The 26,890-nt window shown below is 41.5% G+C and overlaps 1 protein-coding gene across 16 annotated transcripts in view; it reads right to left on the reverse strand.

Moving 5' to 3' along the window:
• Positions 1–26,890, reverse strand: part of EXD3 (exonuclease 3'-5' domain containing 3) — a 295,908-nt gene that overhangs the window by 170,068 nt on the left and 98,950 nt on the right. For all 16 annotated transcript variants that reach the window (XR_007509956.1, XM_049832285.1, XM_049832296.1 and 13 more), the window contains 6 exons: positions 26,459–26,626; positions 16,770–16,823; positions 16,044–16,183; positions 15,129–15,229; positions 8,523–8,596; positions 5,708–5,746 (listed from right to left, as the gene is read on the reverse strand). Coding sequence is in view for 15 of the 16 variants with exons in the window: in XM_049832285.1 (XP_049688242.1) it covers positions 5,708–5,746; positions 8,523–8,596; positions 15,129–15,229; positions 16,044–16,183; positions 16,770–16,823; positions 26,459–26,626 (576 nt within the window). In the remaining variant the exon portion in view is untranslated. The remainder of the gene's footprint in view (positions 1–5,707; positions 5,747–8,522; positions 8,597–15,128; positions 15,230–16,043; positions 16,184–16,769; positions 16,824–26,458; positions 26,627–26,890) is intronic.

Consider the following 26,890-nt stretch of genomic DNA (forward strand, 5'->3'; position numbering starts at 1 on the left):
GATGATTCCTCCCTGAGACTTTTAAGGCCAGAAGGAACAAAAACAATCACCCACTGGTTCTAATTTCCTGCTAAAAAAGAGGCCATAAATACTAGCAAGGGACTCCACACAACGGCTGGTTAAACTAGTTTTGGTTTCTACCTTCCAGGAAAACAGCCAGTCTAGATTTGATGTCTGAGTGATGAAATCCATTATATCCCTGAATAAACAGTTCACTGAAACACAGAGCGAAAGATAATTTGACATGCAGACTTATACCGAAAGACATGTCATTTATTAATCACCTCCTGAATATCATTCCCATTTGCATTGCACAGATTGCTTAATTCCCTACAGATATTAAGTTCCTTACACTACAGGGATGTTGGTGTACTCAAAACAATCTTGAGTCAATTTAAAAGTTTGCCTAAACTCAGGAGTCCTAGGGAAGGACACTAGATGTGGATATTTGCAAAGTAGCCTTTTGACCTGTTGTCCCTATTAAAGATTCCCAAGAGCAGGATTACTGGCCAGGTGTTCTGGCCACAAAAACTTTTAAAAAATAATTGCATTCTTCCGTTTAAATTCCCCTTAAAAATTACCTCCTTGAGCATAACAGCTATTACATTTTATTCCAGAGGTATTTACATTTTAATTGAGGTCAAAATGGTCCTGTACAGAAAGAGCGTGTTAGGATCTTGGCATCAATCATTGAGGATGTTTGCAATTTAGAAATTAATTGGTTAAATAAATACGATTACATCAACTCCTTCCTATAGTGTAAGATAATTTACACCTATTAAGGACCAGGAATTGTCAAAGTTTTTCAAATGTATTACACATAAAGGAGGGTGCTTTACTTTTATGCCTTCTGTTTGCGCAGATTTCTGAATATTATCTGTGAAGTAGCAAAACAACCCTAGAATTTTAGCGGAACTGGAGTTATACATTTGTTACGAATTATTAGCATCTCACCACTGGTCACCCAGAGAACGAGCTGGCACAGTGTTTGATTTTCATGGTCAGAAATTTTAAAATAAATAAGTTATCTCATTGTCACAGCTGGAGAAGGAGAGGAGATTAGCTGCAGTCTCTCCCAGTGCTGAACATGGTGAACAGCTGGCTCCGGGGTTCATCTACTTCATTCTCATGCAAGACCAGAGCAGACTAAATAGCTGCAAAACAGGGGCCTTAGAAAACACAAGGGCCACTTTTCTAGATGTTGCATCTCCGTACCCTTCTCTCAAGTCACACATGCTAAAATGGAGGACAGAGTGGTTCCAACCATTAGCTGGCAAAAGGGCTGTCTGACAAGCCACAGCTCATGATGAGTGCCCAAAGAACAAGTAACATCTTTTCAAACACCAGTGCTTTTTCTGAACATGAGTTTTAGAAGGGTTTAAGATTTTTACATTTGAGAAACTAAGGGAGAGTTCCCCCAATGCAAACACTAGCACAGAAAGTTTTTCAATTTAGGAAAAAAAGGCCCTTTGGCTCAAGGTCAGTAAAGTGGAAGTACCATTTCTACAACTTCGCTGTCCCAGACACCTTGCAAAACAGGTGATTGTAACACTGACAGTCCTAAATAAACTAACTGGTTTTAACCCTGCCCAACACTGATTCTAGTTATTGTCCCAAATGAAGAGCTACATCACTGTGCACCATCACTCTTTTCTGCTTCATGGGAAAAGGAATTTCAGAGCAGGAAGTCCAAATAAACACACGTATGCTTCTTGGGCCAAAGTACCCTGAGATAACACTCTAAACCATAGCAACTGGTTAGCTCTGCTGCAGTCTAACTACTCCCTGCAAAAATACTCTGGATGTTAGAATCATCAAGCAAGTGTGTGCCTTCTGGACTCTAACAGTTCAGAAATACCCATCATATTCTGTCATTTCCCCTGCACAACTACCCTAGCCTTTCCTCATCAAGACGAGACTGTCTCCTGTGGGTGGCATCAGGGTCTCAGAGCCTCCCAGGCAGTTCTCTCCCTGCATAGATGGGCACAACTCCTATGTGGAATGGATCAGACCTGGAGGGGTGCAGGTGACTCCACACAAAACGGGTGCTTTGGCACTAATCAACCAAACTGAGTCTAGAAGGACACAATTGCAAGATCACCCCCAAAACATCAGCGAGAACACAGCACACTAAAAGTGATGCAGCAAAATACCTGACCCTCCTATTCCCAAGCCCTCTGTTAAACTAGGAGAATTTCAGGTCACCAAAATACAGGTGTCTGGTGATATCTGAGATGTTCTCGGGCTCCAGCTGCCACCCAAGAAGGGACTGCTCCCCCATAGGTCCCATGTCATATTGCCAACCTCATGCAATTATCTCAGACACTGTCTGACATCTAAAACACTGACAGAGGTGACATTTGCAATCAGAGTTGCTTCCCTGCTATGCTCCTCAGATATTATTGTTCTACGTGCGTTCACTTTTTGAAAGCTTGGCAGATGATTGAAAAATGCCTTCCATGCTTTTTAGTCTCAAAGTGATTTTGTCCTGCAGAATTTCCAGGGAAACATCAGTATTCAACAAGCCCCTCTTGCTGCTGGCCAAGTGCTCTCTGTAGTTGCTGGCAGGATGACCCTTCCTGAACACATCTGATCAGTGCCATGTATTGGCTGTTCTGTGGTTGCTCTACACAATTCTACCATCTTTATGCAGCTGATAAAGGCTATGAAGCATGCAAAAATGGAAGCAGAAGGTCACACAGCAAAGCAGACAATTGGCTCATGCCCTGTCTTTTTTTCCTGCCTATCTACCATCAATACCCTACACACCTTCTCCTCTGCTTGTGAAGACAGGCACTCTCCTGTGTGTTTCCATGCAGCTCAGAATCAGTTAGGCAAGCTAATGAATAGCAATGAAGCTGGCACTGTGCAAGAAGAGTACTCTTCCCCTCCCTCTGCCCTCCAGGTATCTCTGCTTGGAGAAGATGATACAAACTGTAGGTCTCCTCCTGGGCTCGCCAGGCTGCCAACAGGCAGTTGTGATGAGGGCAGTTTCCCTAGGGTATGAAGACATTTTGATCCCTTTGCTTTCCCTCCTGCCTCCTCTGCCTGCCTACGGCTGCCATCCCTGCCTGTGCAGCCACAGCCTGGACAGCAGATCAGCAGTGTGGGTGCTGGCAGGTGGAGGGGGCAAAACCAGTTTGCTACAGGGCTGGAAACAGGTTCTGTTGGTCCCACAATTAACTACCGAGTTTCTGCCTTTTGTAGGAGCAGTCAGGATCACACTTTCAATTCATCCCACAGGGCAGGAACAGGAAAACTCTACTTGTACTGCTCAGGGTGAACAAAAAGAAATACCAGCCCAGAAATGTCTATCACCTGCCATACTGAATATGACATGGCTAACACTGCTTTCACCAGGGCTCTTGATATCTATAAAATTTAAGTCTTTTGTTACAGCTGCAGCACAGAATTAAACAAAAATGGGCTTTAAACCCATGAATATTTTCAACCTTTTTGGATTTAAAATTGAAAAAATTATCCAAAATTCTGACTGAGAGTTTGCCGCTGTGGAGTCTTTTGGGAGTTTTGGTTCCCATTCCCCCAGGTGACCCAGAGGTCACACTGTATCCCACCCTCTGCTTCTGACCCGGTGCAATGTATCTTTAATGTGGCATCGCCAGACAGAGCTTGGGAGACACAAACTGTCTGTGAGCCTGAACTAAACATAGGAATGGGACATACAACACAAACAACAACTCTCTCCAGTTCCACAAGGAACCTAACAGATTTTTATTTTTTTTTTCAAAACCTGTCAGGCCATAGGTGAAGCTCTGAGTGGAAAGTTGAACCTTTCTCTCATGTAAAGCCCAATCTTTCAAAAACAGTGAAGTCCCAGACAACCTTAGTTTTTGCACTGAAAAACAAAACTTGCTAAGAGATTCCTCCTTTGTAACTCTTTTGTTCAGTGCAGCCGCGCTGTAAGCAGTGTGAAGCAGAAGCCTACCTGCACATGTGATTATTTCAGTTTCCTCCATATGCATAGGTACAGATTCTGATCGCTTTAAAGTGGTGCCAAAGACAGTAATCTCTGATAGCACTAAGAGTCAGGACTGATAACAGACAAGTTTAAGCACTACTCATGTGATAATTACATAGTTGTCAAAAATATATAAGTTGGCAGCATGCAGAAAATACAAAGTTTGGAAGACATTGGGAAAGCAAAGATGACCTTCTGCCATAGTCCATCATACAGTTGAGCTCTGAGTAGTTCCCTAGGGAGCTGTCTTACCAGGCACCAAACAAGCACTTTTCAGAGCGCATCTATTCCCAAGCCTCCTGTCTTCAAAAGTGCTTAACACAATCTGCAACCATGTGTGTTAACTGGGAGGTTTTTCCCACTATCCACCATAGCATCAACAGAAACCCCTTCACTGCATACACCAAAGAAGTACATCCAGAAGCTGTGGTGAAGATGTCTGCTACAGTTTCATGGCTAATCCCATCTCTTGCTTGTGTCTTGCTGGTCTTGATCCACCAAGGCACCACCAGCACTTGTGCTGGCCTTTAAGCTTGTGAGAATCAAAGGGAACCCTGAAAAGTTCTTTCAATGGATAAGATCACCAAGACCAAGAGGCAAGACCCCTTCCTTTCCAAACAGAGTCTGGTCTCTCACATGGGTATGATAAACTACACACAGAAGTTGAATATTCACTACTGAAAACACTCAGTAGGTTTAACAGTTGCCATGAAGTGCTGCTGGGCATTTTATCAATGATCTCTGTCTTAAAAAACACATCCTCATGCCTTTTGAATTGTTCTTTTTCCTGCTGATCCATGAAAGACAGAAGAAACATCTCATGTTTAAAATTAAGTCCTTTTGCTGGTGTGTACAGACAGTGCCTAAGATATCAAATGCATGAGATCATTAGTCATCAGACTGGCCTGTTACCACTCACAGGCCCACACTGACTATTCAAATGGATTTTCAAAGGAAGACTCTAGTTGATGGTCAGAAATGCTTACTGGCCGCAGAATTCAAACTGAGGACTTACAGAAAAGGAGCAAACACTCACCATGAGGTTGCAATTCCATAGGGATATCATGGACACTCACTATCACACAAAGAATCAGTAATGGTTTGTCACCATGGAATTTCTTGATATTTCATTGTCACATATGTAGTTATTCTAGTATCAGGCCAAAACATGGTTGCCTGAAGTCTCCTGTTTATACACTAAGAAAAAAAAATATACTGCTACCCTTCTTCCTGTGTTATTAAAATTACTTGTGTCCTACAGCACAAGATGTAGAAGTCACAGTATCTAACACTCACCGAATAAACCTGTTGAAAATGATCAGTGGAGGGTGCAGAGGGAATCTAACATTTGTCCCGATTTACTCGCACACCTTGTTAGCTGCCTGAAGAGAGCTCTCTTTCCCCTCCTCCTTGTAACTAATCAACATAAATATTTGTAGTGTTAACTTGCAAATAAGCGCATAAAAGTAAAAGAATGTACTTGATAATCTTATCTAAATGCTCCAGCCAAACTAGAGCATTTTTAAAGACGTAACAGGAATTAAAATATGAATTTTCTTCCTTGATCTTCCCTGCATATACAATTTTACTATATGCTTACAAAGTTACGAGAAAGTGCAAAATTGTAATAGTAGGACTACAATATCCAGAGTTGGATATTCTGAACATCTTAAAATAATCTCCAAGCATATAACCCTGAGAAAATGAGAGAGGGAAATCCATACTTACCTGAACGTGATCTGTCCAATTCTCCTGAGTCATGGTTTTCTGAAAAGACAAAATTACTTTTGAGCCATCTTAGAAAAGGGAGAATGCTACATACAGCAAGCTGAAATTTAACACACCATCTTACATGCTGGCATCAACTGTGACTGAGGAATGCATTCTGGAGCACACGGGAAACCTCTGCTTCTCATATGTCACCAGCCGGGGCATGGCAGAAAACCACAGCTTAGATGAAGTAATTCAGACAACTGCTACACTACAGCACATAAGACAAAAAAATTCATACGCAATCAAAATACACAGGCAATGTCAGGCCCTTACTTAGCAGTAGTCCGCACTCTCATTATTAGCCGGAGCTGGGTCCTGGGCTCATCTGCAGAAAACTAATCACCTTAAGAACACGCTGCAAAGCACAGCAGCATTTCTGAATGCCTCAAAGCTCGCATGGTGCTCTTGCAATGACAGAGACATTGCTGAGCAAAGCTGAAACAGGCCATGGCCTGGTGGAACGCATGGATTACTGCTGTTGCCTTTATCTCAGATTTGCAATATAGCCATAGACTGTTCACCTCAACAGCTAGCGCAGTGGAGAGCCATCCCCATAGGCTCCAGTAAAGGAAGTAATCTCAGGGATTATCTCCAAGGCTGAGCCTTCAGAGCAGAAAAATACAACTTTTCTCAACAGCCAAGTCATGAAAAAGCCTCTGGAATCATGATGTCTGGGGAAGGAAACTGATAAGTTAACATCCCCATTCCAATGTAGCTCAGAGCCGAGCTTGGGGAGAAACTCAGGATGGGACCTGCTCTCCACTCTGCCAAGAACACAGGCTGTGTGAGACTGATGAGCCACCGAGGCCTGAGCCTCACCCCCACTTCTGGCAGAGGTAACAATGATTACTAGTGCCACTTTTATGGAAAGGTACAAGAGCAAACAGGGAGTAAGAGCCTCAAAGAAAACATCTTTGAGATACACAAGCATGTAATTTAAATACTAGTGAGATAAAGGAGTCATTTAACCAGACCTCATACACAGCTGAGAATGGTAAACAGAGAACACCAAAGAGCTCTCAGAAGAAGGAACTGTGTCCAGAAACAGCTGCCAAATGTACCTCAATGGAAGTAACTGGCCAGCTTGGATACTTTAAATCAAGCAAATACTCAAAAACAAAGGAAGTGGAAGGCCAGAGAGAGCAGAACACCAGATCAAGAATCCATTCCACTCTGCTAAATAAATACACCTGGATAAATGCTTTTCTTCTCTCTCACTACAGATGACCAAGCTCTCTAGAATGTTGTCATCCAACATTAAAGCTTTGAGATACAGGACGTTGAAATGCTTGATCCTCGCTCCTCTTCTGTCAGTGGATCCGGCAGGCAGCAAAGACAGACCAGAGCCTTCACTGATGGATCAGAAGGTCTTAGAAGCAGAACTGGCAGTACCAGAATGACATCATCAGATCACCACCACTCAACCCTATCTTCAGATTCAAAGTACTGGGGGGTGGGGGATCAGAAAAAACCACATACATCTGCCTTCTTCTGTCAGAACATCAATGAATCCTCTTTTGAACAACAGAACAGGCATTTCTGGAGGAGGTGTCTCATTTCCTGAAAACTGGCTCTCTGAAGACTGGATCAATAGTACCGTAGGAACATCTGAACAACCTGTTGGGCTCGCTTAAAACTCTGTTAAAAAAGCCTCTTGTATCTACAAGAAGAAAGTCTTCTATGAACTGCAGATGAAACACCACTCCATGTTTGGCAAATACAGCATGATAATTCAAAATTCAAGAAATTGAAACATTTCACTATGATATGCAGTCTCTTGTGGTCCTTGCCCTTCACAGTCCAATTGATATACCTGGATACAAGAAGTGCAAGCTGTTTTTTCCAGAAAAGGCAGAACAAAAACTTACTCTCAGCTAGTATAATGTGTCTCCAGGCACAGGATAATGATGAATGCCAGACCATCAAGAGAAGCACCAAAACTGCCCTGTTGACAAGAAGAGAAATGTGCTCCCCAATGCAGTGAGCTCAAGAGCATCCAAAGGGCAGTGACTTGGCTCAGTACACTCATGAGTGGGGAGGAAAAACCATAGTCAAGTAATTCTGCAGTCAACCTCCAAGCTGCCTCCTAGAAACCTGCTCCTTAGAAAGAATTAATGGCATCTTCTAATTTCTACAAGCACTCAGTGCCAGGACAAGTACCAGCATATTTGGAAAGAGAATTTGGAGGCTGGACAAAAGTAAAGTTAGTTCAAAGAGTGGTTCAGGAGCTGAAATTACTACCATTTTGCTCAGCAGTAACAAGGCTGTTAGCACAAAAAAGCTTCTGTGGCAGGTTTGGGCCATACCTATCACAGCCAGGCCACAAGTACCAAAGCAAAGTGCCTACAAAGAACCCAGCAATGCTGTATGCCTAAACCCTTGTGTTCTTAAAAAAACCCAAACAACACCCCCCTCCCCACCCCCAACTCTTCAGCCAGTATGCTCCTGCTTATTTGAGATGGCTGAGAGAAACTGAACATATGGGGAGCACACCCTGACCTACCTACATGTGTCTCAGATCACTGCTGAGGATGCTGAGCATCCAGTTCTAAGCAATCATGACACCCAATCATTAGAATATCAATGGACACACAAACTATTCACTCACAGAAAAAACAGGTCCAACGGCAGATCCAATGCATTTCTATGCAATAATAATCACAAGGAACACTTGCTCGTATACTATCAGTACATTTCAATCATGTTATTAAAAATGTAAAATAAACAAAAAGCCTCATTCACACCCATGCCACACAATACGGAAACGTACCTCAACAAACCTCTTGTAAAAGAGGTAATTCAGAGTTCTCAAGTGCCGCTGATTTATGACATTAGGGCAGAGACCTAAAAGAAGGAAAAAGACGTTTAAGTATACAACATAGCTGAACTTCCTTGAAGTTTTACTGTCTAGACATTACATTTTTCCTTCCCCAATTTCAAACTTGCTATGTTGAAGGCAGGATGCCATCACACTTGGAACAATGACGGACAGACACACACATTGTCAGCTTATCTAAACTATAAACTGTTATTTCCACTTTCAACCATAGTTAGCAATGCTAATCTTCGGCTACTGATATCTCTCATTCTACCACCCTTGAATGATAAGATCCACTTGTTGGTTCAATATGCTTCCCAGTCAATGACTTCACACCTTTAATTAGGTAGCATCCTCATACAGGCACCACCTCTAGTTTCTAGAGGCTGCATTCTTTTCGATTTAATTGGAACCTGTGCTGTTAATTCATCGAAGCAGTTTTGAACTTGTTACTCAGGATGTAAACTCATGGCTAAAGTTTATTGGATAAAATATACATCCATGAAAGAAACTCCATATCCATACAAAGAGGGAGGCAACTATTTTTTTGCTGAGCTAGCAAGCAACAGTTGTTGTTATTATTTTTATTACTGTCATCTTCATTAGATATGCCTCATTACAACTGCAAAAAACAAGACCTTCACACAGCACCTTGTTTTGAAATCCAGTGCAATGAGAGATAAATGCAGAAGATAAAATACATTAACTAGGATTAGCATACGTATCTGTCAGTTCTTGCTAGATGCTGGTATGCATATACAGGGAGAAATTTAATCAAAGCCTTCACTGGGGTTTCAGTGGCTAAAACCATCTCACTGGTAGTCAGAAGGAGCAGGACCAGCAATCAGAAACGGTAACAGAAAACAGTAAAGTGAAAATTCTCTGCAGCCTCCTTTGAATCAGCATACACTGGGAGAAAACAGTGTTACCAACTCAAAAGGGCCTCAGAGCTTAGCACTCTCCATGCCCCACATATGGCATGCCCAATGATTAAAACCTGAGAGAATGAAGAAAGATGTCTAAATACCAGACTTGGCATCAGAGGGATATGAATTGCTGTACCACTGGTTACTGCAGCTTCTCAGAGTCTCTTGAAGCATCACTTCATAACTTGAACATTTCCATCTCAAATAGAAATGTTTAAAGCTGCTATTTTTAAGTTAATCTTCCACGGTGTGACAACATATCCTTGCCCTCAAAAGATCTGAGGAAATTATTGCAATTGTCCCGCAGGATGTTATCCCAGTAAATACGGTGATCTTTCCTCCGGATATTACCCCAATATCCGTAGGAAAGATCAGCAGCTCATGGAAAGCAACACCCTTTAAAGAAGGTAAGATCAACGTCAAAATTTAATAATATCACCACGTAACTTAAAGATTTCAAAGCACTTCAGAAAGAAAAACAGCATGGCTGCTCTAGGTCACCAAAAAGATCCACTGAACGTTTTCTGTGAGCTTCTAGAGGAAATATCCAAAGCACAGGACTTTGCAAAACTGAGGGACTTTAAGTGCCCAGCTATCTGTGCAGAAAGTAGGACAGAGGAACACAGATGGACTGAAACATTTCTGAACGCACCAGTGACATTTTCTGTTCTGATGGAGCAAAGGAACTGGGCTTGAATCCAGTTTTCTATATTTTATTACAAAAAAGAGGACTAATCACAAACATGAGGATGAAAGGTAACTTGGTTAAATGAAGAGTTAAATTAAATGAAATGAAGAGTTCAAAGCTCTAAGGAAAGGAAGAACAGCAAAATAAACCCAACAGAATGGACTTCAATAAACTCAGAGGACTGGCAGGTAAGATTTCACCTGAAAATAATTTATAAGGGGAAAAGAAGTTAAGAAGAGGTTGCAATGGAAAAACTGGCAGTGAAGTAAGAGACTAACTTTTATTGATCTCAAACACAAGAAATTAGAAGAATGTGGAAACTGGATCACACACATACAAAAGGACAGCACAAACATATAAAATCAGAAAGCCCAAAGTAAAATTTGAGATGCATCTACCAAAAGCAATAAAGGCAAAAGAAATTCCAGGTAGCCTTTTGGAGAAAAAAAACAACCAAACCCCAACAAAAGTCTAATGGCAAGGCTAGAGAAACCCACAATATACATTTATTTCACTCATATAACATTGTTAAGATGTGTCTACAGGGGACACGGTGCAATTTATTTTTAAGCGTGGTACATGGCTACCACTCCCAGGTGATACGCAATGCCTCCTGCCCTGGGATGGGGACCCAATCCTCTCTTTACACTGTACTGAAAGCCTGACTTCTATTCACAATGAGACTCCTTCACCCTGTTCTGGCAGAACAGAAGGTCCAGATAAAGCATACTTTGTTTGGGGACAAAGTAAAGGAGCCTTTTTAAAATAAAATCAAGGTACCTGAAATGCTAGAGGCTTTTACCCTGGTATTGCTAAGGCTTGCCAGGGAATCTGATGAGAAGTGAACTGTGCATTAATGTCTCAGTGTATTATGAGATTAGTCCCTAAGTGCGACTTAGTGGAGGGTAGGGCCGGACTCTAGAAAACCTCTTTTTGTGGCAGCCTGATGCATTTGTGTCTCTCATAAAATGCTCTGTGCCACTACAGATCAGGGTCAGCACTCCTCAGAAAGGAAGGTGAAACAGCAGAAGCACCAGACTAGCCCCAAACCCCTGAGCTACCTACTAGTTTTGAAGCTGCCTGGAGCACTAGCTGACTGGAGAAGAACAGAGAACATAGCACAAGGGGTTTGATCAATGCCTAAAGGAAAAAATGCTCCGGTGTTGTCTTTAGACACATATCTGGGTACGATGAATTCATGTGCAGAACTGCAAGGGTGGTGTTAGTTTTTCCAATGAAAAGCTTGGAGCTGCTGGCCAGCTTGTCTTGGTCTAGAGCAGATCATATTCTACTGCCTGTACTTCTGTAGACAAAAATATAGCTGAGAAAGTAAGGGCCCAGAGAGGACCCTGGCATGTTCAATCCCCTTCTCCTTCAGCACCTTGACTCTGCGGCCACTGCAACCTCAGGAGTGGATGGCTCCTATCTTCTGACACCTAAGCCTAGAGGTTCTTCTCAGTCACAGTGCTATATAAAGATGTGCTGGTATTTAACATGAGAGCTAAAAAACTCTGAAGGAAAGTCAGCGTGGAATTAGGGGGGAAACAACCCTTGTAAAGCAAATGTAAAGGAAAGGAATAACCTTCTGCTCTGTTTTAATGAGGAAAAGGTAAAAACATTTGAAATTTCCTCCTTCCAAAGGCACTCCTGTAGAGTTATAACAGCCATTCCTCTCTCTCTAACACAGCATCTTTTGGAAGTGCCTTGTGTAGACTCCCGCGAGTCCCTGCTGGAGCTCTCCCTGGTGACTGCTCTGTGATGTGCTCGCCAAACTGGCAGACCTGATGAAGTCCGAGGACAGTTATGACTTACCTGAGCAGATGCTCAGACTGCTGAGCAGCCCTCGTCTGCCCTCTACTGCCCCAACACTGACGGAGTGATAACGCTTTATCTCGCAAATCAGTTCTGGGGCTTAATAAGGAAGATTCATACCAAATTGAAATTAAAGGTTAAACCAAAAGGATAACCTGGTGGTCAAACATAGAGAAAAATTTCTCTTAGTTTATGCTAAAAAACTTTTTAAAGACTATGGTAAAAACGTGTTCATAGCATTCAAAACTTAAGGTGCTCAGCTAATTTATTACACTGCTACAGGACAACAGTAACTGTTAACTGTACCTTCAACTACCATCTCTTTTCTACCTATTTTCTGCTTTATTGTCGTATAGGCACTAAGGCCCAATATAAGAGGACAGTTATACTTTTCAAAATGGTATCATTTCTACCTCATACCCAATGAATTTTCAATGAAAAACGCCACTGAACTCTCTGTGGTGTACTGGCTGTGCAAAACCACAACAGAAAATGCTCAACCATTTAAAACCTAGGTGGGGCTTGTTCCCTCATCTCTGAGAGCTGTGTTGACTGAAACTTGAATTTGTAAATCTCAGTCAATCTCAAAGGGTCTCCAAAGAGTAATAAGTAATTAGCCCGCAAAAGCTACAGGCTTGTTAAACCAGAGCATACCGACCCATGTGCGAGAAAAGACTATAAAATTCAATTTCCTCAATCACATACCATTTCTGACCAACTTCTTCCTTCCCCAATAAAGCTAATTAAATGGAATCCACACAGTTTATTGGGACACTTTTGGGACTCGCAGAAAATCTTCCACTTACCATGCAGTGTTTTGTGTGTTAACAGGAATACTGGAATACAGTTCAGAAAAAAGAAAGGACTAATCTAAGATGATGGTGCTTTTTTTTGCCTGAGGTCCCAGATCTTTTTTATATTGAGCCACCTCCTTTCTGGCTCTGAAATTTAAGACTGGCAGTTTCAAGGAGTGTTTCAAATCTCAATGGCTGATCAACACCTAAGTTTTGCTTAGCAGTCAGTGAAATTTACTGTGAGTGGGTACGAGTGAGCTTGGGTAGTGAAATATGAAAGTAGACTTGGAACTGCAAGAACTGAGTAATATACAAGTTTGCCTTCTCATACCAAGAAACCCTGTCCTCCTCCAGCCTTTCTCACCAAAAGCCACTTCCCTCTTCTGCTGCTGCTCTCAGCCTCTTTCAGCGAGTAGGAGTCATGAGTGAAGAGGAGATAGAAAGCAGCAGAAGACTGCAGCATCAAACAAGCCCACAATCAGGTTAGGTAACAAGAAGTGTAAGTTTTACCTCACTGCTAGCTTTTGGCGGAACTGCTCAGAACAAGAGAAATGAGGGGGTTTTAAATCTGTATGTTTTACCTAGCCTGCTTCCTTTTTGTACACTCTTTCCTAACAGTCAGACTTACTTCCACTAAAGAATGGAGAAAGAACACCCAGAAATTCAGAGGAAGGGAGGGGAAAGAGGTGGGAGAAAAAGGAAAGCCATGTTATTCCAGCTGCCACCATTTCCCAATTCAGTTCAAGCAGGACCAGCACTAAGGCAGCTCTGTAGGCATTCATCCCCTTCCAGAGCATTTCAAAGGAGACTAAGATGGCCACAGTTTAGCAAAGTGTGAAGTCTTCCTCTGAATTACATGTGGTATTATGAAAAAAAAACACATCTACTTTCATCTATTGGACTATGAGAGTCATCCAGCACTGCCCCAAATCTGGCATCTTGTCTAAATCAGTAGCCCACATCCCCCCTCACATCAACAGAGGTGGACAGCCCTCTCTAGCAAGTAACTTGTTTTGCACTGTAGACACTGCAGTTTGCACAGGATAGATCACTCTCTGGAAGCACAGGCCGGAATGGGATCTGCATCTACCTCAAAGAACCTCCTCATCAGTGAATGTGTTGTGGAGGACCAGCAAGATTTGGCCATTATTATCAGCAGCTACAACATCTGAAACACCATCACGAGGCTGAGGCACACTATCACCCCACATAGAGCACCTGAGATCAACAGCTACATGCTCCTCTCCTAGATTTTTTTTTTTTTTTAATTTCTCAGGATTTTGCATGGGAACAGTTATATCATTTCACCTCTACAGTTAATATCATACTCTTGGTGGATATTTCATAAGAAAAAGGGAACAACTCAATTCTCTTTACAGATCATAAAAGCCAACCTTGCAAAGGAAGACAAATTACTGAAGACTAGTAAACTCCTGGGAAGGTTTTAGATTTTAAATAAATCACCCCCTATATGTCTCAGCTTTCACACCAATGTGCTAAGTTTATGTTTACTTATCCTCCAATGAGGCTTTGTAAGGATTATCTTACTAACTTTTGAATACCAGTCTGAAGATGTGAAGATTAATATGCAGTATGGTGTTGCTGCCAGGTGTAATAGCCCACAATTTGTGGTTAGAAAACACTTTTCAGTCCAAGAAAAGAGAATTGCATATCTAGGGCTGATGATGAAAAGCTTTGCAGGTTAAAACACAATGGTGCACCTAAAGTTCTCTGACATAAGGTCCCAAAGAGAAGAAAAAAAGATCAACAGTCCCCGCTAACAACCAAAGCAAAATAAAGTAGATTTTGTTAGATAACTGGTAGTGAAGCAGATCTATTCAGTGATGTAAAATGTGTTACTTCTCTCAGAAGGCTGCAAGAGCCTTAAAATTCCCTACCACCAACCCTAGTTTACGCAAAGAATACAAAGGACTGTGAGGCTCCTGCTTCCCAAGGGTTATCTCTTCCCAGCTGACGGACCCATAACTCAAGAAAACAGATCCCCAAATGAATAATGACTTGCCTCTTATGTGAGTGGAATGGAGTCATAACTCAAAGCTGACCATCGTGTGTTTACACAGAGCCATTCTGAGGTCAAGATTTATTTCATATCATGGAAGAAGCAGTCTATCAGTCACAAGCACTGCATTCTTTGACAGCACAAAGTGATAATTCCCATAACTTACCAGCCTTGTTTTTCAATATTATTAATTAAACCCTTAAACTGCCCATGATAAATTACAGCACAGATTCCTTGCTGAACATGGAAGACGACAAATTGACTTCATCTGTTCTTTATTGGTGAGATAACTCTACAACATGTTGCAATATCACATACCTGGATCCACGTTAAATCGGTCTAGGAGCCTGAAGACCAGCTTGCTTAGCATTCTGCGGTTAAATTTATCTGGTTTGTACCTGGACAGGCCTTGATATTGTCTGTAAGCAAATAAACAAAATCAGAAAGAAACATCTGTGGAATCACCTCAAGTATGTTTCCCAAATAGTAGATATTTAGTACAGGTATTAGGGTTTGCTAGGTGTTAGTAAGAACAGTCCACTACCTTTCCCAAGTTACAGCAAAAAGCCAACAATACAACCACACAAATATCCCAGTCAATAACTGAAGCGAGTCCAGAGGCTTATTTTAAAGAAAGAGAAAGCAAGCAATTCCCTCTCATCTTTTTTCAGAACTAAGACTGCAACTACTGCATCTACCCTGCGAGTTTGACTGTACTGTTGGCTTTGTGACTGACAGAAGCTATTCTAGTGAGAAGCAATTTATAAATTAAAACACACACGACTATTTCATGACTACATGAAGGTTAACCACTTGCATCTCTTGTTTTTCTGCCACTTCATCACAGTATTATCTTCCTGCAAAACCTGTACAACCGATACTGAAACTTACCCATGTCTGCAGCAAAGCACAAGAGTCTGATTGCTACAATGTCCCTGAGGAAGCTTTGATATTGTTATACTGCTAAGATCTACTGCACAGGTTTCATTTTGTACTGCTCTCTCCTGGCAGGAACTGAGCATCTGTCAATAGGAATGATACCTCTGTCTTATGGGCTGAGGTGTTTGAGAATATTCTGGCACAGATACCAGAATTTCCCCTTTCTCTGCTGAAAAGTAAATACATTGCACTCCATTACACTGAGAAACGATCTTAGATAGACAACCAGAGAACATACTGTCCTCTGACAGCAAGTTGGCCCCAGCTGTTTAGAAAGTCAACAAGCATTTCTACCTTGTGATGTCTCTGATATTAAAACCAGGTTCACACCATGTGTCCAGAATCTGCAAGAGCTTGCTCTGGAGCTCAGGGTATTCTCCCACATAATCTTCCACCAAGTTAGTTTTATCTTGGAGCAGTAGTGGCGTACACATCTAGAAGAAGAAATTACATTTAAAGCACTGTGTCCTGCCTTTGATCACCATGTTCCGCAGACTGAGCACTGCAGCACACAGAAGGCACGGAGGAGGTCTGTGACATTGCAGACTGAAACCTGGCAGAGGGCTGTCCCATTCCCTGCTGCTCAGACATGGCGCACAAGTCACAAACACCCTGCTTAATCGACCAGTGCTGCCTAAAAGAGTGATGTGACATTTTCAACACAAATATTAGCCAACACAAATGACATGACATTTTCAACACAAATATTAGCAAAGCTTCAAAGTAGCAGAAGCACTAAACTCCATCATAGTGATAACCGTTTGTCAAGAACACAGCTAGAATTTTTTGTAACGTGGCTGCAGCTAGAAAAATAGACCAGTAAGCTGCAATGGGGTTTAACAAAATACACTCTGTCACTTCCCTAGATGTAAAGGTACATCAGCAATGCAGCGGTTACTTCTTGGGAACAAAAAAAAAGCCTCAAGTGAAAGGCAGCACAACTTGGAGGGCCTTGATAGATCTCCTGCTTAACAAAAGGTGAATCTGATGACAGAGAAGCCTGCAGAGGAAATGACTCACCTTCTCCACATCTTGATCTGGCTGTAATTTTAGCTTAATACTCAGTATGGCTGCCTAGAAAATACAAAAAAAGCTGTGTATTTAGGAGAAAAACACAACAGTGGATAAATGGGCATTATTCCAAAGCAAAGTATATATGCTATTATCCGAATTTTTAATGTGTTAATTATTTCTGTTAAATTTTAAGTTTTCAAATCATATAAATATTTGGCCACATACATTCCGCTTAGAAATGTGCAAAACCACTCTTGGTAGAGTTGCATATTCTGAGCAGCAGCATACCCTGGAGCAAAAATTAAAGATCAAGTTGTCTGGCAGAAAGAAAGAAAGAAAGAAAGAAAGAAAGAAAGAAAGAAAGAAAGAAAGAAAGAAAGAAAACTGCTTGGCCAGAATCAGCTAAGATGGATATTTTCTACTGATATAATTGTAAAAAACACCTGACCCACTACACCTTTCTGAGTTAATTTTAACCATCTTGCTGTGCCTTTTAAATTTTGGAAAATGGTTGCATTTTGTTAAAGAAACTTAAGATTTAAAAGCCCCTGAAATCAAGAGGTCTTAGTTTTTATAATTTCTGCATAGCTCCACACAGTCAGAAAGATGGTAAGAACTGTATTTTTCCTTTTTGTGGTATCTACAAATCTTTGATAAGCCGAGACCTGCCACGTTCACAAATTAACTCTAAATCAGTATCTTCTGCAGATGAGGAAAGTCTGCTATGGTGAACGGCAGCAACTCAGACTGTGAGCAGAACTGGTTCAGCCACTGCCTATCCTGACCCAGTCTGGTGATTACAGAAATGTATTAAGATCTAACTGTGCATTACTTGAGAAGCATATAAACTAATTAGGATTTTAAGAAGTTAATAGTGTCTAATTTCTGTAGTGTGTGAGAATACTTGGATCTCAAATACAGAGTAACCATATAATGGCTTTCTTTAATATAGTGTATTGTTCCAGTGAATAGAGTAATAAGAGCAAGGAGCCTTCTAGAGCATTTATGTGTTAGTACTGACATTCCTGTGAGCTAGGTAACAAGGATGTTTTACATGAAGTGTCCTTCGAATTCAACTTTCCAAAGTTAGGCCATATTTTCCAAAATGGTTGTAAACACTGTTTGAAAACATGTCTGACCCTGCTGCAGCACGCATGGAACGCTAAGCAACAGCAGGACGGAGTATGTAATCAACTGAGTTCACAAATGCCTAGTTATTCAGATGAGGACAAAGTGTGTTAGGGCTTAGAGGAAAAGCTCTTATCTTCAACAGATTTCTCTGCTATTTGTGATTGATTTTCCTTTGTGAGAAGATCATGAAAATGATGGATTTGTTTGTCAAAATAGTTGCATTTTAAAACTGTGTTATTTGTTAGAATGTGTAAACAAATGCAATACACTAAAAAATGTGCATTCCCCCCAAGCAAATGCAAACCTCAACATTATACTTCATGTGCGTGAAACTTTATAGCAAAATTTAACTAGAAAAATAACCTAAGTGGGGGTTGGAGCACACCTTGAAACACATTTTCTGTGATCTCTCCCAGCATTCAAATGACACCTCAACTTAACTCATCACTGGAAGCACATGTTCTGCAAACCCAGCCAAGCAACACAGGCAAAACCTAACAGCTCACCCGAGCATTGCTCACAGCAGAAGCTGTGGGTTACGTTACCTTCTGGGAAATTCATGCAGGTATTTCATCCACTGCATCAAAGACTGAGTGTACAAAAGCAGACTACCAACACACACCATGTAAGTTCAATTGTTCAATCTTACTGCCCAGAAAGAACAGAGATACCCAGTTATCAGTGGAAAAATATTTTTTTTCTGTTTGTTTTGATTTGGGTTTTGGTTTGAGGGCAGGGGGTGGTGGTGTGGCAGGGGGTGTTGTTTGTTTTTTTAACACAAAATGAACACTGTGTCACTGACAGTCCAAGCTTCATCCCAAAAAGAGAAATCAACAGAAAAGCTTTAAGTGACAAAAGCAGGAACTAACATTAATGCACTGACTGTATGCTACAAACCAGATATTGAATAGAAAGGCACATTATCATTTCTGAGCCCAGCTAAATCTTCAATCAAATCTCTTTCTTACTCCAGTCTTTATAACTATTCCACCTGTTTAGAGACTAATATGCTACTCTGCTCCACAAGCATCAAGTACTTTTTTCTCTCAAATTATCAGATTAACATCACAAAGTTCAAACTGAGTAATTATTCTCAACTTGTGTACAAGCTGAAGGTTGCTACTTCTGTTTTGTACTTGAAGAAGGGTTTTGGGTCTTCAAAGCTTTGGCAGCTGGTTTTGCTTTCCTCCCAGGTATCTCAGTTTGCTCAATTAAAAAAAAAAAAAAAAAAAAAAAAAGACTTGCAACTCTCAAAATCTTGTTTCACCATTTGATCTCATTAGTAACTTTTATTAAACAAGTAATCCGTTAGTTTTAACATGCAAGCATACAATGGTTTCCCTAATAGCTTTTTAATGTTCACATGCATGTTCAGATTAACCTAATTGCAGAACTGTTATCTAAATGGCATAGTTTTATCTCCATCTCTATTAACCATACAGGTGACTTAATCAGATGAACAAGTGCCTTGTCAGGTTAGGTTTTCCTCTTTTACTGGATGTGTCCTCCTTTACCCTGTACCAAAGGGTGTAGAGCAAGGAATATTCATTTAGCCAAAGTGTGGAGAGACATCGCCTTCCAATGCCAGCTGTGGCAGACCCAGCTCACACCATCAGTGCTGCAGGTCAGAGGAACTTGAAGCAAATCACGCAAGCTGGTTTTTAACATCATTTTAACATCACCCAGCTAAAGTAGGTGATGGAGCAGTCAAACAAATTGTGCTGCTGACAGAAACTTCCCGCAGCAGGGAACACCGTCCCCAGCAGGGCAGCAGCCTCGTCCATGCACAAAGCTAAACGTGGAAGGCCGCGCATGACCTGGGTCCTAGGAACAAACAAGCAGGCTGGATTGCAGGGTGTAGTTACTTGGGCTGGCTGGCTGAATAGCGAGGACAACGGAGATAAAAATCAGTGTGTTTACAATAGGAATAATAAGAGAAGAGATATGAGTAACTGTAATAAAGATGAAAGTGTTTGGCAGCTGTGTCTGTGGTCTCAACTTAGAGCTATTTTAAGATTTTGTTTTGTTGTTATCATGTTTTGAATTGTTTTACTCCATAAACAAGTTTTGTGTAAAACGACCCTATTTTTAACAGTCTGTTTAGAGATAAGATCTCCAGAAAAGCAACACCTCATTCGCAGACTCATTTTGTAGTTAGAAAACAAACACTTTAATTAGGCAGACAGCATGCTGTAACTGAAATGGTGAGAATCCCCCTCCCCACCCAAGAAACATGCATTTCACCATACACAGTGCTGCACTCCCAAGCTGTGTGGGAAGACTAGCCAGGGTAGCTGGAAGCTAACTATCACGTTAATCCAACTGCAGATCCTCAGACTCGGGTTGAATCAGCAGGGTGACAAAAAGCCTAAGCAGCAGATACCTCCCCCACTTCACCAGCTGATCAATAACAGCAAAAAACCTAGCTAGGACGCAGGAATGGGGAAAAGCTCTGGTGAATGCTGAGATATTGTCAGCTTATCAGGGTCTACTCACCCTACCTCAAGCTATAAAGAGAACATGTTATAGTCTTGACTGGTGGTACAAGTAGCCCTTTTGCAAAAATACATTTCATACATAAGAGATTTTCTAGCATGCAATCTAGTAACAGCAAAGAATTAGCATTATTAGCATTATTGATACACATAAAAGTGTTTAACCTATACTAAAACCCTCCTGCCCCAGATCATAAGAGAAATATGGAAAAGGGTGGTCCCTCTCTTGCCTTGCAGCCCCAGGTACGTAATAAAGCCACTGCTTAGTACAGGAGAAAAGGCGATGACCCATTGCCTGATTCAAATCCCATCAAAGTTCATGAGTCTTCTCATTGTCCTCAGGGAGCTTTGGGTCATTGATTTAATTATGGTGAAAGCGAAAATCATATTTAGACATTTTGTAACAGCGTTGTTTCCCAAGGATAAACATCCAAAAATATAGCAAAGGAAGGCTGGATGAGGATGGGGAAGAATTCAAAGCTGGGCAATGCTATATTAAATTATATCTAAAATGCATGTAGGTGCATTGACCATAGGATGGGGGAAGTTACCCAAACTTGACACATTCATGCCAAGTCACAAGCACCAGACCACTCTTCTAGTCATTGCAATTGCAACATCAAGAGTATGGGAAAATGGGGAGTGTTCTGAAGTGAACACACAACCCCAGAGCACCCTGCACCAATACCTGATCTTCTCTAATTGTTTTGAATGCAATTGGCTCTGTCTCATCTAAAAATGACTATTCTTTCCATATACAGTATGAAGTGCAGGAAGCCACACAAGATCTTATCTGCAAGGGCATGTGCACTTGGGTGGTGTCTACACTGACAATTTAGGCAATTTTCCCATGGTGGGGTTAGCACCAGAGGAATAACCTTTTGCTAGTAGCACTGCTTGGAGTGATGATGCAGGACAGACACAAATGGTTTCTGATGACTCCTGCATTACTTCGCTCTGCTGCAAGCAAGTTGGGACAGCACAAAAGTAAATATGCTTGTGCCTGACTTAGTGTAGTATTTCTGAACCAGTGGTGAAGGAATTTCTGAAAACACATAGAATAGACCAAACAACATAATGAGACTTTGCTGATGAGGATCCAATGTCAACTCTAAGAAAATCACAGTGATCAAAGCCTGGATACATAATAATGGTAGAAATAATTGAGTAAAAGGCACACCACTTATTAATCATCAGGAACATCTGTTTTGTGTTTTGGAATCACTCATTTCAAACTTGTGGCTAATCAGTTTTGCTCAAACTCTTAGAGTACACCACTGCATAGTGTATGACATCAGGTTAGATGTTTAATTACTTCCTGCTGAAAGAGCATACGATATACATAGCTGTCTTCAGGAAGATCTTCAGAAATGAGAAAAACATGAGATTTCCCAGGTCCACTTTCAAGAGAGCATAAACATATTTTACAAGGAGTGAGACTGTCAAAATGAAGTAGTCACAGGTTACTCATATCTAAAGAATTTGAGGTAGAGAAGTAAAAGTCAAGGATGCAGTATGTGTGTGCACAGGTAAAGGGAAGAGGAAACTGAAACAAACACTTCCGTGATTTGTCTTCCTTACGTCACTCAAAGCAGTTTTAAACCTGGTTTAACTGGTCAGTGCATCCTCACAAATGAGTGATCTTCTGGAGTGCTGCCCAAGTTTCCTGTGCACACAGGCCACCCACCTTCACCCGATCCTCCAGATCCAGACTTTCTGTATGGCTAGATCTGCTGCACATTTGCACCTCTTCTCCAAGAGCCCGCTTGCTTGACGAGAGCCCAGAAATCCTGGCAGAATACTACCATCTAAATTATTATTTCCCAGCAATACTCAAGCTCCTTCCCAACCACTTCACCAGACAGATGTCCATAGCAGAGGCAGCTGCAGAAGACATGGTGTTTGGGAGCAGGAGGCAGAGTGGCATGAATCTTGCAGGCAACATGCCATTAAAGCTGTCCTTTAGCAGTAGATTAAGTTAATAGGAAAAAAAGGTTGAGACTGACATCAACATCTTTACATGAGAAACATCCCCTGCAACATTTTCCTTGTTTTTCTTATCAATTATTATTTTTAATTTGAAAGAAACAAGGGAATTCAAATGCACACACTTTAAAATACAGTAAGAGTTGAACAAGGCTTTGTAATTAAAGTGGTGAATGGGGGAAAGAAGCAATATCAGAGACATTTTCATTGTCCTGAAAACAACTCAAAAAAGTCAGAGTGAAGAATCCAAAATCTGAATAGCCATTGATGTGGTCAATCAATCTTAACAGTGATCTGTATTGACAGATTTGCAAAAATACACCATGTGTACTCAAGTACCATGTACGAAGTAGGACTACAAACAATAACATCCCCGAATTGGTGTTCAAAACGTCACTACACTGAAAATCAAAGGTCATGTAGGTGATCGAACTATGCTTTTCTACACCTTAGCATATTTGTATTCCTTTAAGTCTGGTCAACCATCCTTTCTACCAAATTATCAAATTACTTCTGGAGTAGTATGTATTGCTGACAAAAACTTTGAATTCTGTGTCTCCAGAGCTTTTTCTCTGGGTACTCCAACTTATTTTATGACAAATTTTATCAACTGAATTTTAATAGATAATCCACATTATCTTAATTGAAAGATATTAACTGAATTTAACATATAGAATCAACTTTCATTATTTGTAGAAATTAATGGATGAAACTTTAGTAGAAAAAATATACTCTGCTTTTATAAACAGATAAATCTGGGTGGACAACAATAAAAAAAAACCTGTTAAAAATTAAATACTCCCTGTCCCACTAATAGCTTAGTCCAATAGTCTTGTCTAAGAACCAAACCGATGAAGTGGAGCAAAATGCTGCTAGTCACCAATACAGAGAAGTTGGAGTGGGAGCTCTCTCAGGCCCAAGAATATTTCTGGTTGTCAGAGGCTAAAAAGATTATTTATTGTTTCCTTCCTAAACCCAGCTCCACTGCCACCTGTTCAGAATTTACTATAAAGCTGTTAAACAAGACGAGAACTTTGATGCTGACTGTGAAAACAAGTTTCACTGTATCTGACCCGAGCAGCACTCACTACTGATCCAGAAGCAAAGGAATTTGATTTTTTTCTTTAAGCACAGCTATCTTTTTACCTTTATAAGCTGTTTAAAAAAATGTAAATAAAATAACTCAGTGGACAATAGAGGGCATTCATCCCACAGAAAGACAGCCGCCACCCTTAGACATGAAATATCGCAGCACATTAAGTCATGAGACCCCGCTAATCAAAGCTGACAGGGCCCTGAATGTGATTTCTGCTGAGACTTAGCGATATCATGGGGCACTGAAGCATGCACAGCCTGCCAGACTGCCCCTGTTCATGTGACAATGGCTTTTATTCCCGAAAGGGGCCTGCGAGTGACAAGAGTCCCCTTTGTCTTTAGGCTCCTGCATTCGCAGTGCAAGAGAGGTTCATTCAACCAGCCCCAGACACTCTTTGAAAGGCTGAAGTGTAACATAAGATGACCATGAAACACTAGCTTGCCTTCTGCCTATCCCTCATTCTTCTCAAGCACAGCCTGGCCTATTCAGGGCCTCTCACAGACTCGCTCGCACTGCATTACCCCCGGTCTGCTGAATCCCCGCATTGTGCCGGCCCCACCGGCAGCAATCGCCCTTCCCACAAAGCTGTCCACCCGGCAGCCCGACCAGGCTCCGGCATGGCCTGGGACAGCCTGGGTCAAGGACCGTGTGGAGCCATGGCCTGCGGCTTCAGAGGGCGTCTGGGAAGGGGACAAAGCCGCTGCATCTCACCTGAAACTACCTGAGCAGTAACATGAAACCCCTTCTGCCTCTTCACGCCATGTGGGCCATGAAAGGCAGACCCGGGAGCCCCCTGCACAGCTCCAGAGCGCCCTGCACGGCCCCATGCTGCCATACTCCTCCAGCAGCTGCGATCTCCATTCACAAAAGAACGGATAAAAACCCCAAACAGGCCAGACGCCTCAAAAAAACCCCACTTACATGTCCCTGCTTTTTCCTTTAACTCTCACGGTATCAGCTTGTTTCTCCGCATCACGGGAGCACTAGTGCCATCAGCTGGCCAGCGCTCCCCATCAAGGTGCCTCCTCACCACAGCAACTATTTTATATTGCTAAATCAAAATAAAGTTATCTTCCCCCAACCCCACCATGGCCTGTGCACAGGTGATGGTTCTCCTGCGGCCCCCAGGACACCTGCGCCCTGCCCCCCTCAGGCAGCCCTCCCAGCAGCTCACTGCAAAACTCCGGCCTGCTGCGATTCACAATCTGGTTCAGCTTTTGACTGGCTCTACTAAAACAAGGCGTATGGGGAGGGCCAGAAGCAGTTCAGAAACAAGTAACCACCATGGCCGTCCCCAGGGACCTCCGGGATCTCATTTTCTGAAGAAATCTTTTTCCAAAAGCTCCGTGAGGGAAAGGAGCCTTAACCCATGGGGCAGAGCTGGGGACCTTCATGGCTCGCACACCACAGTAGGAACTGCATTAAAACAGGCAAAGGAATAACGTGCTTTAGAATAAATGCCTGGTGTCTTGTTGTAAATACAGCAAGAAAATAAATAATGACAGCAAGGATTTATAAGGATTTCTGTCTTTTCTGGTGACAGACAGAGGAGCCAAAAATCCCACATGTGAATCTGCTTTACTGCCCCATCTCTCAGATGGGGAAGAGCAGGATGAACAGACATGCCACAGCCCACTACAAGTCCTCAGAGCCCTAGTTCCATGGTTTTGGGGGTTAGTTGCTGTGAACTTAGGTATGATCAGTCCCCAAGGGCAGTAAAAGATTTCCTGTTATTCTTGAAGATAATTCTATTCATCCTTCTGGCAACAAAACAAAACTAGAAGAAAGTTATGGCTGAGGGTAAGCAACAGTTGAGGTTTCCTGTTCTTCACACTGGGAATGACTAGTAAATGAGCTTTTCTGTGGAAGAAAGAACAGCAAAACAATTCCACCAAAAAAAAAAAAAAATCAGAGCTTTCCAAAACCAGATCTAGAAAGAACTGCATTTCTAATGAAAACAATAAATAACTTTGGAGCCATGACCTTAAAAATCACACTTGAATATAGTCAAATACTACGTTTCTTTTAGGATTTTCAAACACTCATGTTCAAAAACTTATTGAGCTAAAGAGTAAGTTTCAAGCAGCTACCTGCGAACTTCTGATAAAATGTGAAATATCCTTGTTTCAGTATTCAAAGAAATCAACAAGAATGGAATTCCACAATCTCACTTGGGAATTTGGCTTTACTGAAGAACAGGATTTTAAAAATGCTATTTGATTTTTTTCTTTTGCTAAACAAGGTCAAGCTGTTCTACACCATCAAAGTGAACCATCTTCCTTTGAGAAAAACAAACCTATGGTTTTTGCCTTTTAAAGCATTAACATTATTGTAGTTTGCTCATGAGAACACTTGCAAGGCTACCAAGACATCATGGTGATGCCAGAGATGCTGCAAGTACTCTAAACCACAGGGTAAAACATGTCAAATTCTGGTTTTGGTGAACTCCTGCTAGTGTCAGCCACTCAAACTCAAACACATGAGTAGTAACACATTTTGAATATGAGCCTCAATGGTAAAGAGGCTTCGAAACTCCTCAAACTGGAACCCTTTGGTTAGGGTAATCATGTGGGAACAGAGAGATTTTCCAGCCCCTCCTCTCTGCAGGCAGATTGGAGATAGCACAGCAGGTCTATGACCAACTACTAAATTCCCTTCTTTTCTTGCCAAGGACAAGGAAAACAAAAAAGAACACAGCCATCCCCTTAAATTCTCCAAATTAAACCCTATTAACCTATTACTTTCAAAGGTCAAAAAAGGGGTGGAGGAAGGATTCACTCGCATTCTGTACTCAGCCATTAGAAAAAATGAGGTTGAACACAGCCTACTCATGTACATGGGAAGACCATGCTAAGCTGTACCATTCACAGTGTGCAGCTGCTGTGATGAAACAGAATTCACATTGAAATGCATCCAAAAAAGGACACAGACTTTAACAGAGAACTAGAGAGCTGGGTAGGTAAATTTATTTGAAAGACATGACCCACCTCTTTGTAATCGCCCTTGTGATAAAGATGACTGACATGTCCAAGCAAATAGTTCCGGTCTGCTGTATGGAGCTGGTAAATGCTAATCAGAGGGTCAAGAAGATTAGCTGGGCACTGGGCTAGTATTCTGAGTACACGGGCCTGCAGATTCTTCAGCTTGATGCCAGACTTAAAAAAAAAAAAAATAAAAAAAAATCAAACACAGATTTAGTAAAGATGGCTACAATTCAATGGCAGTTGAAAATGCAGCTTGTTTGAACAGTGGAATAAGCCAATTCCTTGGGAAGGGATTCTCCAATTTCCCCATGGAGTCTGCAAGCAGAAATCAGAACAATATGATACACATTTTTTTTCACAGCTTCCAATTAAAAAACATTAAATGTTTGCGGGATAATTCTGGAAAAGGCATATGGTCTTGTGCAAAAGTAAAAT

The sequence above is a fragment of the Accipiter gentilis genome, chromosome 29 (assembly GCF_929443795.1).
Source record: "Accipiter gentilis chromosome 29, bAccGen1.1, whole genome shotgun sequence".
Taxonomy (NCBI): Eukaryota; Metazoa; Chordata; class Aves; order Accipitriformes; family Accipitridae; genus Astur; species Astur gentilis.